The sequence below is a fragment of the Heloderma suspectum genome, chromosome 6 (genome assembly GCF_057233095.1).
Source record: "Heloderma suspectum isolate Gila_16-S chromosome 6, 16-S_ref, whole genome shotgun sequence".
NCBI lineage: Eukaryota > Metazoa > Chordata > Lepidosauria > Squamata > Helodermatidae > Heloderma > Heloderma suspectum.
Window position 1 is genome coordinate 616,465 of NC_139463.1, and position 17,867 is coordinate 634,331.

At 54.0% G+C, this 17,867-nt stretch overlaps 1 protein-coding gene across 1 annotated transcript in view; it reads right to left on the minus strand.

The window, feature by feature from the left end:
• Positions 1-1,829: 1,829 nt before the first annotated feature.
• The window catches only part of TMPRSS13 (transmembrane serine protease 13), a 32,708-nt gene continuing 16,670 nt past the window's right edge, over positions 1,830-17,867 (minus strand). Inside the window, exons 8-14 of the mRNA XM_084807088.1 lie at positions 7,140-7,183; positions 6,674-6,833; positions 5,540-5,712; positions 5,315-5,413; positions 5,003-5,145; positions 4,381-4,533; positions 1,830-3,628 (exon numbers count right to left, since the gene is read on the minus strand). Of these exons, the coding sequence (XP_084663214.1) occupies positions 3,614-3,628; positions 4,381-4,533; positions 5,003-5,145; positions 5,315-5,413; positions 5,540-5,712; positions 6,674-6,833; positions 7,140-7,183 (787 nt within the window). The 3' untranslated portion in view covers positions 1,830-3,613. The remainder of the gene's footprint in view (positions 3,629-4,380; positions 4,534-5,002; positions 5,146-5,314; positions 5,414-5,539; positions 5,713-6,673; positions 6,834-7,139; positions 7,184-17,867) is intronic.

Genomic DNA, 17,867 nt, shown 5'->3' on the forward strand with positions numbered 1-17,867 from the left:
CCACGGCGGGCGGGCGCGGGCGGCCCAGAGAGGGGCGGCGGAGCCGAGCCTCAGCCGGAGCGCCGCTCTTCCCGGCCGGGGTGGCTGGCGCGCAGCTCGGGCTCCAGAGAGGGCGCCTCCTCCTCGGCAGAGGGGATCCCAGACAATCCAGACGCGGCCCGAAGCCGGCCCAGCTGCTGCGGGCTGGGAAGCGGGCCGGGGGCGAGAGAGGCGGCGAACCAGGCGGGCGGGGAAGCGGCCTGCGGCGCGAGGCCAGTCGAGCGCGACGCTGGGCGCCGCCCTCCGGCCCCGCGCATTCCGCTCGCGAGTCACGTCTCCGGCGGCCTCGCAGGCGGCGGGCTGGGCTGGGCTGGGCTGGGCGGGGAGGCGGCGCGACGTGCTGCCTTCCCGCCGGGGGCCCCGCTTACCGGGCAGGCTGCGCGGGCGGGCAGCGGAGGTCGAGGAGTTCCGCGGGCGGGCGAGCGACGGCGCTTCTCGGGGCCGGTCCGACAGCAGGGCGGCGGGCTGGGCTGGGCGCGTCCCCCCTGCACTGCCTCCGCTCCTCCGGGCGCTGCTCGGCTCAAGCCCGCGTCCCCGCGTGGCAGGCTCGGGCTGGGCGTGCCGCGGGCTCGGGCATGGCTCGGCTCGGCTCGGCTGGGCTGGCAGGGAGGGGGCGCGTGCGGCGGAGCCAAGGAGGCGGCGCCGACAGACAGGAGACGGGCGGGAGGAGGGAGGGGCTGCGCGGGCGCCAGCGCGATCGCGGAGGCACGCGGGGCGGAGGGGCTGCGCCTCGGACGCGCCCGGCCCCCGCCAAGTGATGGCGGGGCTGCAGCCCCTTGCCCCGAGGTCAGCCGCTTGAGGCGAGCACTCTGCCCGCGCCCAGAGCCCGCCTTCCGGGCGATGACTGCCGCCGCCTTCCTGGGGGCGGCCTTGGGAGGGCAGGCGGGGCCTGCGCCGAGCCGCGCTGCAGGCTGCGCCCCCTCTGCCCCCCGAGGGAGACGCGCGGGGCTGTCGCGGGGCGCCGGCCTCTTCTCCAGGGGGCCGCGGAAGCCGCCTTGCCGCGCGAGGTGCAGCGCCCTTCCTCGCCCTGCCGGGCGGACGGGCCGGGCGGCCTCGCGGGGAGAAGGTGCTGCGGTGTGCCTGGAGCCGCTGGGGAAGCCGGACAGGCTGCAGCCCTGAGCGCCTCGCTCGGGCGCACAAGCGTGGCGGAAGTCTCCTCGCCGCCGCGGGGCAGGCGAGCGGCTTCCCCGCGGCAGCGGGCCGCCCGGAGCGGCGCTAAGAAAGGGGCCCCGCAGTGGCCGGCGGCGGCGACGTCGTCCTGCCGTCCGGAATGCCCGCGCCAGGAGGGGCGGCCCGCCCGCTCCTCGCCGCCGGTTGCTGCGCTTCACAGGCGGGCGGCAGCTGGGCACCAGCGGCGGGGTGCGGCCGCTGCCGGCCGGAGAGGGGATCCTGGAGCCCCCCTCTGCCCCGGTGGGCCTGCTGGTGCCCCCCGGGCAAAGTCGGCGCTCGCCTGGCCCTCGGCGCGTCCTGGTTTGACGTCAAAGGCGCGGCCAGCGCACGCGGCTCTGCCTTCCCAGCCCGAGCTGGAGTCACACGGCTGTCGGGGCGGGCGGCTCGCTTCTCGCGCCCGCTGGGCGGCGTTGCTGTGTGTGGGGGGGGGGAGCGGGGGGCAGCAAAGGCGCCTCAAGTGGGGGCCTGATGGGCTTGCTTGGCCGCGGCCGCCCACTCCAGTGTGGAAACAGACCCGAGAGAGAGCTTGCTCTGTTGCAAAGAAGTCCTAGAACGGCATGGGGTGTGGGGGTGTGATGAAATGGATGGAGAGAGCGGAGAAAAGATTTCTTCACACAGGACACAGTTAAAATACAGCATTCATTTTCACAAGATGTCCGGTGGCCACCAGCTTGGGTGGCTTAAAGAGTTTAGGCAAATCCATGGTAGAGGTGGGGGGGGGGCAGGAGGAGGCCCATTGCTGGCTGTCCTGTGAGGGCTAAATGGAACCCCCCCTCTCCAGAGAAAGCTACCCCCAAGGCCCAGCTCCAGGGAACACACCATGGTCCTCACTGCCAAGCTCTGCCTGAGAGCATCCCAGTGCCCCTGGCTAGCAGGACCTGAGGGAGGCCACCTTACCCTTCTGCCAGGCCCTTGCCACTGGGAGAAGAAGCTGCCCCAGGATGCCAGAAATGTCCACAGCTGGAACTACAGAAATGTGATCTCAGAGGAAACCATCGCCCATCTTTTATCATCAAGCTAATGTTGAAATGCATATGAGCAGCAGAACAGAATGCTGATGAATGTGGGCCCAGGAGGTCTGGGGTCCTTGAAGAGCTCTGGCAATGTGCTGCTGGAGTCTCCCCTCTGCGAGCAGAGAATCCCTGAGCCCAAATGGAGGCCTGCAGTCCTCTGGGGCAGGCATAGCTCTTGCGAGGGCTTGTCTTCCCCTCTCCAAATCCACGTTGCCACACACTGAGCTTGCCCGTTTCTGCCAGAAGACCCCCGTAGACTTTGGTGCTGAAATGTTGGAAGAGTTGCCACAGCGAATAGCCAACTGTGCCTGGTTGGCGGCCTGTGCTGGGCCCTTTGTGGCTGATGGCAGCAACTGACACATATGAGAAGCTCTCTGCCTCATGCAAAGGCCTTTTCCTGGCCCCACCGTGGCCTGCCTCGGAGGGGGGGGGGCACAACTTCATGGCAGCAGCCCATAGTTGCCTGCTGCAGCTGCCAGTCAGAGTAAGCAGCCCTGGGCAAGGGAGACCCATGGTCTCAGTATTGGGCAAACCCCACCCACTTTCACCTTTGCCAGGGGGAATGTCCCACTGGAAGCCATGGGGCAGGCAAAGGAGACTGCTCCTCCTCCAGAAAACGTTGGCACAGAATGGGAGGGAAATGCCAGCCGGCTGCTCAGTCCCAAGGCCCACAGTGCAGGCAGCAAGCCCAGTTCCTTCGTCCTCATCTAGGAGCACCGGTGGCTCGCCCAGCCGCAGTGGGCTCCAGATCCCTGGGGAGGGCGTGCAGGAGCGCATGAACATCTGCTGCCTTTCTTAGCTGTCTGCCCAGCCAGGATCTTCCAGCGGGAGATAAAGGCCCATCGGTGGAGAGGCCAGGCTCCCACAAGAGCCCGTGAGATTGCCAGAGAGAGCCTAAATGCAGAGGGGCTGAGGAGAGGAGCAGCCAAGCATGTGGCAGGGACTCGGGGCTCTTCTTCTAGGTGCCAGAAGTGAAGCCTCCTCTGATCCATTTCCCATCCAGCAACATTAGAAGCTAAGAAGGCCTGTTCCCTTTGGCCAACACAGTCCTAAGGATCACACAGTGATCCTAAGAGCACTGCTGGGTCTCAAGTGAAGCCACTTCTCTGGGGAGGGCATCATCACAGAGCAAGACCTCCCCCTCACACACACACATGCTGGAATATCGTAGCCAAACGTTCTGCTCCAGCCTCAACATCTGCATGACCACCCTGAGGCCTAGACCAAAACCCAGTGGCAACAGCAGCCCAGAGGCCAGGCAGGGCACAGTTGTTCTCTGCCATGCTGGTATCCTTGTGCCCCAAGAGCAGGAAGCTGTAGCGGACACCCCACTTCTATGGGGCCCTTCTGTGGGATCAGGAACACAGGTGCAGCAGCAGGGACCCCTCTGATTAGTTGCTCTGGCTCTGGAAAGAAATGAAGGAGATGCACAGGCTAGCTTGGGAAAGCAAAACCTACCTCAAAAAGGGGTGCAAGAGAGATGGACAAGGAAGCCTCTTTTACATGGACCAATCTCTGCTGATACTCGAGCTTTTGAATTACACAGAGCATTTCCTTCTGTGAGATGGAAAGGGATGTTTCTCTGCTATATACACCAGTTGCATATTTAAATAGTTTTAACTCTTGTTAAATAGCTGGGTGCTTCCAGACAGAGCACTCCCCACATTGCCTAGCAAAAGGCATTGTGCAGCATTTCTGTCTTTCCCTCCTTAATGGATTTTCGGTAGGAGAAAAGATGGAGGAAGCAGTGGGAAAACATGGAAGGGTTACAAATGAAAGATGTCATCTAGAATCTCCATAGAATTCCAAGAGTGAGGCAGAATGATTGCAGAATAAAAGCTTCATCTGGAAGCAACTCAAGTGACAAACCAGAAAAATACTCCATCTGTTTAATACCTGTCCCCATAATACATGACATAAAAGGTTCAAGGAGCAAGAACGCAGCTGCCCCCGACTGGCTGGACATGGCTTCCCTATATATTGGATTGGCTGGCACAAGAGTTACTGGCCATGCCTCTGATCCATTTCCATGGTGGAAGGAAGTCTTTGCACCTGTTTCTGACCCCAGCTACCCTGCAGCCTGGATGCTGCTCCCCATCACTTCCAAGTCTCCCAGAGTAAGAGAGCCCCAGGCAGCAGCCCCCTCAAAGCCCCTCACCTCCATTTTGCTGTGAATCCAGCTAAGTAGCTTTGTGACCTGTGTGTAGACACCTGGCTTGTTCCTCTGGCCACAGCCTGTCCCCCAGCTGGTGACGCCAGCCAAGTACCAACGGTTGCTGTCCTGACAGACCAGGGGGCCGCCACTGTCACCCTGGAGCAGAGAGGCAAGGTCAGTGGGGCAGTGCAGAAGCCACTGCCGCTGGGAAGGGGGAGGTGAGGGCCACAGACGCCGTCCAGCAACTGGGCCTCCCAGGGTCTGTTGGCCACTGAAGCTTGTCAACGAAGCTATGAAGGCATCAGAACAGGGGATCTCAGCTGCAATCCAAGGGCATGTCCACATCAGGCAGGGAGCGTGGAATAGCCAGGCTTTTTAAAGGGTGCTCCCAAATGGGGGGGGGTCTCATTAGAAGGCATTAGAAGACAACAGGTGACTTGCAGACTGTCCTACTTCACAGGGTGGAGGTGCAGACATACCGGTTTGTCACAGCACCCTAAAGCCATGAGCATTTGGCACCTGGGTCATGATGCAGGTGAGGAAAGGACCACGGAAGATCCTCCTCTTCCCATGGGCTCCTCTTTGTTCCTGCAACCACCTCTCTCTCCCCCCCCCCTTGTCTCACCTGGCAGGAGTCCCGGCCTCCTTGCAAGTATCCCGCACACATCATGCGGGGGGTCAGGTAGCCCTCATAGACATTCTGGCTGTTGCAGAGTCGGTAGTCGATGATCTTCACCTCCGCCTCCCGCAGCTTGGGGGACGTGTTCTCTGAAACAGACCAGCCATGAGGCGAAGGAGAAAGAAGCCTCCCCCCACCCACGGGAGCCTCCTGCCCTCTTGCAGCAGTTCCCAGACCACCTGCTGTAGATCCGGGGGGGGGGGGGGCTGCTTGGCCCAAGATCCGTGGCCCAGCAGACGAGGAGCCCATTGCACTTGCCTTCGTTTTCATTGAGCTTGCCAAAGCCGGTGATGGCGCAGGTCCTCCCGGGAAGGAACCTCTGGCCGGACATGGGCAGGCAGGCTGGGCGCACCTGAGCTGGAGCAGAGAGAGAGGTGAGCCCACCTCCCCTCAGAGAAGGCAGCGGGCCCTCCTGCTTCACCAGGGACTGCAGCCCTGCGGGGAGGAGGGCTGGCCCGGGGCTGGCAAGGGAGGGGGCTTCACCCGAGAGGGCCAGGGGCCAGGAGAGCTTCATCAGCGCAATGTCATAGTCGTCGTGGTCATCGCTGTAGTTGGCGTTGATGATGACCTGGGAAACAGGGATGCCCTCAGTCAGATGCTTGAGGTCAGAGGCCCCAGCATACACCTTCCACTCGTCCAGGATCTTCACGCTGTTCCTAAGGAGCCCAAAGGAAGGAGGTGAGGGCAGGCTCTTCTGCCTGGGGGCAGGGCCACCCTCCCTCTGCAGGCAGGTGCCTTGGTTCAGGGACCGGGTGGCGGGTGGCAAGTGTGCATTATCAATCATAACTGCGTGCTCAGCAATTGGAAGAGCACCCTTTTAATCCAGCAGCAGAAACAGAATGATCCAGATACCTGAAGGAGATCAGAAAGGGGAGAGGGATGGGGGGATGAACAGTTGCTGTCTTCTCCCCGGAGGACAGGGCAAGAGACAAAGGGCGGGGCTTGGCACAGCTGCCTTGGGCAAACTGCTAGCACCATGCAGTGGGGTCAGCTGCCCAGGAAGGAAGGCTGGTGTCGCTCTCTTTCCTTGAAGGTTTGCAAGAAAAGCCTGGGCAGGCATGAGGTGTGGGATATCCTGCCTCAGCACATGTTAGGTCAGGGGTGGGCAGAAGGTAGATCAGGATGTAGTGGTAGATCTCGGAGCATTTGAAGTAGATTAGCAAGAATTTGGTCCTCAATTGTTTAGCAGAATGACTCCCCTCCCTCCCTCAAATGTACCTCTGAAGTGAAGAAAGCTTGCAGTAACCAGGCGTGGATTTGTGTGCAGAGGGTTGGACAGTTCCGGGACTCAAAGCGCATTCCTGGGCTCGGAAGTCTTTGATTCTAAGTGTGAGTTTTTTGCACCAGGCACTGGTTGGTAGGTCTTGGGTCCCAGTGAAAAACAGTAGATCCCACACGCCTGACATCTGCCCACCCCTGGATTAGATGACTCTGGGTTCCATCCCTCCCTGCTCCCAAGACTAAGTAGCCTTCATCCTCCCCCTTGACTTGATATATTTGTGGCCCTGGCAGAAATGCTGATGGTGAGTCTCCTCCACCCCACCACCGTGCACACGCGCGCACACACGCCTGCTTCCAATGACCCAGCTCCAGGTTTCATCCAGAGGCACCACTTACATGAAGAAGCAGTGAGCTGCAGTGAGCACCCACTGTGGATCGATGATGGTGCCACCACAGATGTGAGTTGACCCATATTGGAGGCTCACTTGCCAAGGCCACTTGCTGGCCGACGCTTCAGTGCCACCAACAATGCGGCCAGAGATCCGTTGCCCACAGCCTGCAGCGAAAGAAGACGCCAAAGAGCTCTGTGGCAAGACAGGAAGGCACAGAGCTCTCCAGAAAGCCCACACCCACCATGCCAAGCTGGCCCATGCCAAGGCCTGGGACTGGCATGAAGTGCCACAGGGCCCATGTGACATCCCACCCGCCTCTGTCCCACCCTCCCTTCTCACTTGGGAGTGTTTCAGAGCAGCCCACAGCTCAGTCCCACGGCTGATTCCTCACCACCATCTCTGCAACGGTGCAGCAGTGGGAAAGAACAGCCCTGCGCCCCCTCCACACTGCCACCCTCAAGTCTCCTTACTTGTGCATCGGAGGGAAACATATTTTCCGGAGCGGCACTGGGAGCTTTAGGAGAGACCAAAACAGACAAAAAGTGAGGCATGAGCAGACGCAGCCTCTAGTGTTAGCCAGCATATGGCCTCCTCCCCAAGGGGGCAGAGGGGGGCATCATGTCTCCAGGGAAACCTGCTCCCAGAAGCCAGCCAGATGACTTGGGCCTGGAGATGGATAGCCCGAGCCCTCCTGTGCCTGGGAGTGACTGCTGCACAGGCCCTTTTGGCCGGGGAGCCCCAAGAGTCCTCATCTGCCAGCTCCCCCAACCCCGGGCTGCATTTTGTCCTCCCAACAGATTCAGCTGGAAGAGAGCAAGCTGCCTGAGACCACTGAGTGAGGAACCTGCTGGGCCGAGTAGGGACTGGGAAATGGCTGTTCAGCTATTAAATAAGGATGGCAAAATGATAACAGATGACAAAGAAAAGGCAGAGGTGCGCAATTCCTACTTTGGCTCAGTCTTCTCCCAAAAGAGGGTCTATGGCCCCCCTGGCAAAGGCAAAGTACAGGCTAAAGGGACAGGATTGCAGCTTGAGATCGACAGGCATACAGTCAAGGAACACCTAATTCCTTTGAATGAGCTCAAATCTCCAGGGCCAGATGAACTGCATCCTAGAGTCATAAAGGAACTGGCAGAAGAACTCTCAGAACCGCTGTCTATTCTCTTTGAGCAATCATGGAGGACGGGGGAAGTGCCAGATGACTGGAGGAGGGCTAATGTCGTCCCTATCTTCAAAAAGGGTGAAAAGGAGGAACCTGGGAACTACAGACCAGTCAGTCTGACATCAATCCCTGGGAAAATTCTGGAGCAGATGATAAAGCAATCCATCTGTAAGCACCTTGAAAACAATGCCGTGATTACTCAAAGCCAACATGGATTTGTCAAGAACAAATCCTGCCAGACTCATCTGATCTCATTTTTGATCAAGTCACCTCCCTTGTGGACCGTGGGAATGCTGTAGACATAGTATACCTTGTCTGTTTCCCGCCTCCCAGCAGAGCAGAGCAGAGCAAGCTGCTCCAGCTGGTCCAGGGACTACAGAAGCAGGCAAGCTCCCAGAGAGCGAGCAACCAAAACGAGCGAACAGGGGGAGCAAACAGGAGTTGGCCAGGGGAGTTCGGCAGGGGAGGTCAAGGGGGAGGCCCCTAACATTTTTTAACATTTTTTTATTTTTTATTTTAACTAACTTTTTTTCCATGTATTTGTCTTGTAACACACACTTCCACACCAATGGGACTCTGCTTTTAACCTCTAGTGAGTAGAGGAGCAGGCACAGGCTAGTCTAGAACAATCACAAAGCTAGACACAAAAAGGGAAAAGAGGCTATGGAAGGACAAGACTCTCCAGTGGTGGTGACCTGCAAGGTGTGTGCCATGTTTGTTTTCTTGCCTGAGAACAACATGGCCTACACCTGCAACAAGTGCAAGTTGATCACGCTGCTGGAGGAAAAAGTAAGTGGACTGGAGCGGCGACTGTCGACCCTCCGGGGAATAAGAGAACACGAAGAGTTCTTGGACAGAATGGGGGAACTACAGCAGCAAAGGGCAGACCAGAAGCTTGAGGAGCAACAGCAAGATGAGGCGGTGGGAAATGCTGAGGTGAAGAAAAATGGAATAGAGGATACTCCTTGGAAAAGGGTGACAGTTAGGAGAAGAAGAACTAGACGCCACTCTGCACCAGTGGAAGCAGTGGAGCTGTGGAACCGATTCCAGGTACTTGCGGATGAGACTGGAGGACAGCCTGCAGAGGAAGAATCACAGGGGAACCTGCATGAAAGCGAGCAAGAGGCTGAAGGTCAGTCAAACAGAGGCGATGAAACCCAGGCCTACAAGAAGAAGAAGAGAAGAGTGGTAGTAGTGGGAGACTCCTTGCTGTGTGGGATCGAGACCCAAGTATGTCGTGAAGACCCATGGACTCGCCAGTTATGTTGTCTCCCGGGAGGACAGATTAGAGACGTGACTGAAAGGTTGCCTGCACTCATAAAGCCCACTGACAGGTATCCCTTTCTTCTCATCCATGTGGGAACAAATGATACCGCCAAGCGGAGCTACGAAGAGATCACGTCAGACTTTGAAGCTTTGGGAAGGAAACTCAAGAACTTTGGGGCCCAGATAGTTTTCTCATCCATCCTTCCAGTAGATAGAAGAGGGACAGAAAGGGAATGAAAAATACTCCGGGTGAATGACTGGCTACGAAGGTGGTGCCGACGAGAGAGATTTGGATTCTGGGACCACGGGCTATACTTCCTGGAAGATGGGCTGTTGGCTAGGGATGGGTTGCACCTCACAAAGGATGGGAAGAATGTGTTTGGCCACAGCATGAAGAACTTCATCAGCAGGGCTTTAAACTGAATCCTACGGGGAAGGGAGATGTAATGTTGGGGGTAAAAATGGACATAGGCGCATGCACTGCAATGGAGAGAACAGCTCTGATAACGCCCAATAATAGTCTTCAGACACATGTAGGAAGAAAGCCAGACTATGAAGCACATGGTCTTCGATGTCTATATACTAATGCCCAGAGTATGGGAAACAAACAGAACGAACTTGAACTCTTAATACAAGAGGGAAATTATGACCTGATAGGTATAACTGAGACTTAGTGGGACGACTCTCATGCCTGGAATACAGCAATTGAAGGATATAACTTGTTCAAAAAGAACAGGAGGAACAGAAAGGGAGGTGGGGTTGCACTGTATGTGAAAAATACATATCTCTGCACAGAAATACAGGAGGAGGAGCTTGGTAGCCCCATCAAGAGCACCTGGGTTGAAATAAATGGAGCAAAGAATAAAAGGAACCTGGTGGTCGGAGTCTACTCCCGGCCACCCAATCAAGGAGAAGACAAGGATGAAACTTTTGAAAAGCAAATAGCCAATGTTTTAAGGAAGCATGATGTAGTAGTAATGGGGGACTTCAATTTCCCCGATATTTGTTGGGAGACAAATTCTGCAAACCATGGCCCCTCCAGGAAATTCCTGACTTGTGTGGCGGATAACTTCCTCCTACAGAAAGGAGAGGAAGGAACTAGAGGATCGGCTATCCTTGACTTGATCCTAACCAACAGACATGACTTAGTGGATAAAGTAGCAGTTACAGGAACTCTGGGGGAAAGCGACCATGTTGTACTTGAGTTCTTGGTTCTAAGGGAAGCAAAAGCCGAGTGTAGTCAAACGCGTACCCTGGATTTTAGGAAAGCTGATTTTAATAAACTCAGAACAATGATCAGTCAGGTCCCATGGCAAGCGACGCTAACGAGAAAAGGAGCCCAAGATGGGTGGGAGCTTTTAAAAAAGGAAATTCTCAAGGCACAATCACAAGCAATTCCAACAAGAAGAAAAGGTGGAAGACAACAGAAGAAGCCAATGTGGCTTCACAAAAAGCTTAGGGATGACCTGAAAACAAAAAAGGACACATATAGGAAGTGGAAAGAAGGCTAAGTAACAAAAGAAGAGTACAGGCAGGCAGCACAGAATTGCAGGGATGGCGTCATGAAGGCTAAAGCTGAGAACGAGCTGAGGTTAGCAAGGGATGCTAAAAACAACAAAAAGGCTTTCTTCAGCCACGTGCATAGTAAAAGGCAGAGGAAAGAAATGGTGGTTCAACTATTAAATAAGGATGGCAAAACGATAACGGATGACAAAGAAAAGGCAGAGGTGCTCAATTCCTACTTTGGCTCAGTCTTCTCCCAAAAGAGGGTCTATGACCCCCCTGGCAAAGGCGAAGTACAGGCTGAAGGGGCAGGATTGCAGCTTGAGATCGACAGGCATATGGTCAAGGAACACCTCATTACTTTGAATGAGTTCAAATCTCCAGGGCCAGATGAACTGCATCCTAGAGTCATAAAGGAACTGGCAGAAGAACTCTCAGAACCGCTGTCTATTCTCTTTGAGCAATCATGGAGGACGGGGGAAGTGCCAGATGACTGGAGGAGGGCTGTCATCCCTATCTTCAAAAAGGGTAAAAAGGAGGAACCTGGGAACTACAGACCAGTCAGTCTGACATCAATCCCTGGGGAAATTCTGGAGCAGATCAGAAAGCAATCCATCTGGAAGCACCTTGACAACAATGCCGTGATTACTCAAAGCCAACATGGATTTGTCAAAAACAAGTCCTGCCAGACAAATCTGATCTCATTTTTTGATCAAGTCACCTCCCTTGTAGACCGTGGGAATGCTGTAGACATCATATACCTCGACTTCAGCAAAGCTTTCGACAAAGTGCCCCATGATATCCTGATGAGCAAACTAGCTCGATGTGGGCTAGATGAAACAACGATCCGGTGGATCCACAGTTGGCTACAGAATCGGACTCAAAGAGTGCTTATCAATGGGACCTTCTCAAGCTGGGGAGAGGTAACGAGTGGGGTACTGCAGGGCTCAGTCCTGGGCCCAGTGCTCTTCAACATTTTTATGAATGACTTGGAGGAGGAAGTGCAGGGAATGCTGATCAAATTTGCAGATGACACAAAATTGGGAGGGATAGCTAATACTTTGGAAGACAGAAACAAAATTCAAAGTGATCTGGATAGACTGGAGCGCTGGGCAGAAAACAACAGAATGACATTTAATAGGGACAAATGCCAAGTTCTGCACCTAGGAAAAAGAAACCAAATGCACAGTTACAAGATGGGGATACGTGGCTCAACCACACTACAAGCGAGAAGGATCTTGGAATTGTTGTCGATCACAAGCTGAATATGAGCCAACCATGTGATGTGGCTGCAAAAAAGGCCAATGCTATTTTGGGCTGCATTCATAGAAGCATTGCTTCCAAATCCCGGGAAGTACTAGTTCCCCTCTACTCAGCACTGGTTAGGCCTCATCTGGAGTACTGTGTCCAGTTCTGGGCACCACACTTTAAGAATGATGCAAACAAACTGGAGAGGGTTCAGAGGAGGGCAACAAAGATGATCAGGGGACTGGAAACAAAGCCCTATGAAGAGAGACTGAAAGAACTGGGCATGTTTAGCCTTGAGAAGAGAAGACTGAGGGGAGATAGGATAGCACTCTTCAAGTACTTGAAAGGTTGTCACAGAGAAGAAGGACAGGATTACTTCTTGATCATCCCAGAGTGCAGGACACGGAATAATGGGCTCAAGTGACAGGAAGCCAGATTCCGGCTGAACATCAGGAAAAACGTCCTGACTGTAAGAGCAATACGACAATGGAACCCATTACCTGGGAAGGTGGTGGGCTCTCCCACACTGGAGGCCTTCAAGACGAGGTTGGACAGCCATCTGTCAGGGATGCTCTGACTTGCATTCCTGCATTGAGCAGGGGGTTGGACTCGATGGCCTTGTAGGCCCCTTCCAACCCTACTATTCTATGATTCTATGACTTCAGCAAAGGTTTCGACGAAGTGCCCCATGATATCCTAATGAGCAAACTAGCTCAAAGTGGGCTAGAGGAAACAACGGTCCGGTGGATCCACAGTTGGCTCCAGAATCGGACTCCAAGAGTGCTTATCAATGGGACCTTCTCAAAGTGGGGAGAGGTAATGAGTGGGGTACCGCAGGGCTCAGTCCTGGGCCCAGTGCTCTTCCACATTTTTATTAATGACTTGGAGGAGGAGGTGCAGGGAATGCTGATCAAATTTGCAGATGACATAAAATTGGGCGGGATAGCTAATACCCTGGAAGACAGAAACAAAATTCAAAGTGATCTGGATAGACTGGAGTGCTGGGCAGAAAACGACAGAATGACATTTCATAGGGATAAATGCCAAGTTCTGCACCTAGGAAAAAGAAACCAAATGCACAGTTACAAGATGGGGGATATGTGGCTCAATAACACTACAAGCGAGAAGGATCTTGGAATTGTTGTCGATCCCAAGCTGAATATGAGCCAGCCATTTGATGTGGCTGCAAAAACGGCAAATGCTCTTTTGGGTTGCATTAATAGAAGCATAGCTTCCAAATCCTGGGAAGTACTAGTTCCCCTGTACTCAGCACTGAGTAGAAAAAAGAAACTTGGTTTCTTTTTCCTAGGTGCAGAACTTGGCATTTATCCCTATTAAATGTCATTCTGTGGTTTTCTGCTCAGCGCTCCAGTCTATCAAGATCACTTTAATTTTGTTTCTGTCTTCCAACGCATTAGCTATCCTGCCCAAGTTAGGCCTCATCTGGAGTACTGTGTCCAGTTCTGGGCACCACACTTTAAGAAGGATGCAGACAAACTGGAGAGGGTTCAGAGGAGGGCAGTGAAGATGATCAGGGGACTGGAAACAAAGCCCTATGAGGAGAGACTGGAAGAACTGGGCATGTTTAGCCTTGAGAATAGAAGATTAAGGGGAGATAGGATAGCGTTCTTCAAGTACTTGCAAGGTTGTCACAGAGAGGAAGGCCAGGATCTCTTCTTGATCACCCCAGAGTGCAGAACACGGAATAATGGGTTCAAGTTACAGGAAGCCAGATTCCAGCTGAACATCAGGAAAAACATCCTGACTGTAAGAGCAATACGACAATGGAACCAATTACCTGGGGAGGTGGTGGGCTCTCCCACGCTGGAGGCGTTCAAGACGAGGCTGGACAGCCATCTGTCAGGGATGTTCTGACTTGGATTCCTGCATTGAGCAGGGGGTTGGACTCGATGGCCTTGTAGGCCCCTTCCAACCCTACTATTCTATAATTGCACAGTAAATTTGCAATTATACTATATAATTCCTACTATTCTATGATTCTATGGGACTCACCAACTGAGTTTGCATGATGTGAGGGTGCCTAGTAAGCCACAGTGGCTTGTTAACCACCCCTGGTCATAATGGTCACATGCTGGCCCATTCTCCTAACTACTCTCGCCTAATTACTCATGGACTGGGTTCGCATGATCACAGGGGTAAAAGAACCCACTGTGGCTTCTCCCCCCACTCCTGTGTGTGCTGCGCTGCGCCAGTCATTTACATAATTACCCACGCTGCAGAGTGGGTTGGTGCATCGTCCAAACACGGACTTTGGACCCACCTTAAAACCCCGTGATGTGCAGTAGAGGTTGTGGGTTGGGTATGAAGCCACCCCTGCCGTGCCATGCGCCAGTTTTGGATGACATGCCAACCCGCGCTGCAGTGCAGGTGATTATGTAAACAACTGGCACGCATGCGGCATGCGCAGGGGCGGAAGGAGAAGCCACAATGGCTTCTTTTCCCCATGCAGTCATCCAAACAGGCTCGTGGTCTGATGCAGGGTAGCTGGGTGGTTTGTTAACAACCACTTATTGTTAACAACCCAGCCACTCATCCCCGCTGGGTTCGAACATCACAGCAACCTGCGCACAGTGAGGGTAGTTAGGGAAATGAGCCGGCATGCACGGGGTGGTTAATAAGTCACCATGGCTTATTAACCACCCTTGTGTCATGTGAACCAGGTCACTGTATTAATGGCCTCCCTAACTCTCTGCATTTTTATCAGACCTTCCTTACCAAGGATTAGTTGTCACCAGCCAGCCTATAACACATTGGGACAAGACAGCGGGAGATCATGTGAGCTGCATTCCAGACCTTAGCTAAAGGAACACATGCCAGGGATCATGGGACAATGACCTCACAAGCTCTCACATGGGTGGTCAGCTGCATTGTGTATCATGGCAGAACTTTCATTTTCACAGGGCCAAGCCCATATGGCCATTTCTTCACTGCAGGTGAAAGGCAGGCTCAACCAAGCCTCTGGCTATGGCTTCAAGAGACCCACAAAACACTAGCCCAAGTGTTAACTGTTAATTTCTGTCCTGGGGCTCAGACAGTGTAAGGTGTGAAAGATATCATCTCTCAGTTTCTTTGATAGAAGGAAATCTTGCTCTTTAAAGGATGGTGATGACTTGAACAATTTTGCATAGCAGATGTTCCATTGTCACAAAGCACATGGTAAACAGGTCTTGTGAAAATCACAGCTTCAGCAAACAGACACAGCACGTAGTTCCAATCTGGCTAGGGAGGGACACAGACATGGGGACTCTTTTGGCCACGACACAGCAGTAGGTAGGCATGTGTGTGTGCACATGTGCACACACACACCTCTTATTAAACACATGGCAAATGTTGCACAAAAATGTGCACAAAAACATGCAGGCACAGATGGGAGCGGCCTTAAAGCAGTTCTGGCCGTTTATCACTCTAGTCCAGACTTGCCTACTCAGACAGGTAGAGAAGGTCTTTGCCCTCTTCTGCCTCTTGGTCTTTTGGACTGGAGATGCTGCCAGGGATGGAAGCTGGGGCCTTGTGCCTGCGAGGCAGCTGGTCCTCCCCCGCCGGGCACAGCCCGTGCCCAGAAACGCACGCCTCATCACCAGTGTATTGCAAGGGGTCAGTATTTCTCATCCCCCAACCAAAGCAATACGCTCCTCCCCATGTGCTGCCCCACTGAGCTCAGGCCTCACGTGTACAGAGGAGAGCTGGGAAGACCACCCTGGACCCCCTTTCTCCTGGTCTTTGCAGCTGCACTCCTGGCTGATACGTGCAGGTGCTGAAGGAATTTTGGCTTCATGCCACCGAAGCAGGACGTGGTTTGGGCCCTTGGGATGCTGACCCAAGTGGGATGCAGTTCCTCCGCACCATCAGTCAAGGCTGCTCTTTGGCAGTGCTAAATCCTTAAACCTTCTGCCAAACTTCCCTGCATGACTGAGGGGGGAGGGGCAGGGGGAGGCTAAACCAGAGAGCGGGCAGATTCCTGGGCACGGCCAGGGTCGGCGTCTGGGATCAAATCTGCAGCGAAGTTGGTATTACTGTTCCTCAAACTCGCCAGTCAGAAAGATCTGCGGATGCCTGGATTTTGGCTGGATTTGTGGCCATGAAGGGTTGGAGGCCCTTGGCATTCTGGATAGGTGAGCTGAGGTGGGGGGAGCAAGCTGAAATCCTACTCAGTCCAGTTTCCTTCACAGCCCCCCTTTGTGCCCTCCACATGCAGTGCTCAAATTATGGGAGGGAGGGAGGGAGGGAGGAGGCCTGGATGAAGTACACAAGCCCCTCACTCACCCCAATTCTAGCCAAATAATAGAATCTTACTTCAGCACCGACTGCTGTCCACCACACCTGTGGGCTAGTTGGGGATTTCTGGATGAGATGGATGATCTAGATCCATTTCAATCCTGCTTCAGGCCTGGTCATAGGACAGAGACTGCTTCAGTTGCCTTGATGGATGATCAGTTGCATTCAAGACGAGGCTGGATAGCCATCTGTCAGGGATGCTTTGACCTGGATTCCTGCACTGAGCAGGGGGTTGGACTCCATGGTCTTATAGGCCCCTTCCAACCCTATTGTTCTATGATTCTATGATCCAGGATGGACAGGGGGAGCATGTCCCTGTTAGCTCTGCTGGACCTCTCAGCAGCTTTTGATGCCATCAACCATGGTATCCTTCTGGGGCACCTGTCTGAGGTGGAACTGGGAGGCAATGTTATATGGTGGCTCCAGTCCTTCTCGGAGGAGCCATCTCAGAGGATGGTGCTGGGGGATTCCTGTTCAATGCCATGGCTGTGGGCCTGTGGCATCCCTCAGGGTTCCATCTTATCCCCCATGCTATTTAACATATACATGAAACCGCTGGGAGAGATTGTCTGGAGTTTGGGGGTTTGGTGCCACCAATATGCTGATGACACCCAACTCTGTCCATTCCATCTAAGTCTAAGGAAACTGTTCGGGCTCTAAATCGGTGCCCGATGTAGGTAATGGACTGGATGAGGGCAAACAAATTGAAGCTTAATCCAGACAAGGCGGAGGTGCTCCTGGTCAGTCAAAAGGCAGATCAGGGAACAGGGATTCAGCCTGTGTTGGATGAGGTTGCACTCCCCCTGAAGACTCAGGCTCGCAGTTTGGGTGTACTCTTGGACTCGGTCCTGAACCTGGATGGCCAGGTCTCGGCAGTGGCCAGGAATGCGTTTGCACAGCTGAGGCTAGTGCGCCAACTGTGCCTGTTCCTAGAGATATTTGATCTGGCCACAGTCACATGCCATGTGGACTCCTGTAACAAGCTCTATGTGGGGCTGCCCTTGAAAACTGTTCAGAAGCTTCAGCTGCTCCAGAACACTGTGGCCAGGCTGATGGCTGGGGCCAGTTACAGGGAGCACGCAACTCCTTCGTTACTGCCCGTGTCTTAAGATCTTCAGGAGAGGCCCTTCCTTCTAGACCGCCACCTTCAGAGGCATGATTACTCGAAGCCAACATGGATTTGTCAAAAACAAGTCCTGCCAGACAAATCTGATCTCATTTTTTGATCAAGTCACCTCCCTTGTAGACCGTGGGAATGCTGTAGACATCATATACCTCGACTTCAGCAAAGCTTTCGACAAAGTGCCCCATGATATCCTGATGAGCAAACTAGCTCGATGTGGGCTAGATGAAACAACGATCCGGTGGATCCACAGTTGGCTACAGAATCAGACTCAAAGAGTGCTTATCAATGGGACCTTCTCAAGCTGGGGAGAGGCAACGAGTGGGGTACCGCAGGGCTCAGTCCTGGGCCCAGTGCTCTTCCACATTTTTATGAATGACTTGGAGGAGGAGGTGCAGGGAATGCTGATCAAATTTGCAGATGACACAAAATTGGGAGGGATAGCTAATACTTTGGAAGACAGAAACAAAATTCAAAGTGATCTGGATAGACTGGAGTGCTGGGCAGAAAACAACAGAATGGCATTTAATAGGGACAAATGCCAAGTTCTGCACCTAGGAAAAAGAAACCAAATGCACAGTTACAAGATGGGGATACGTG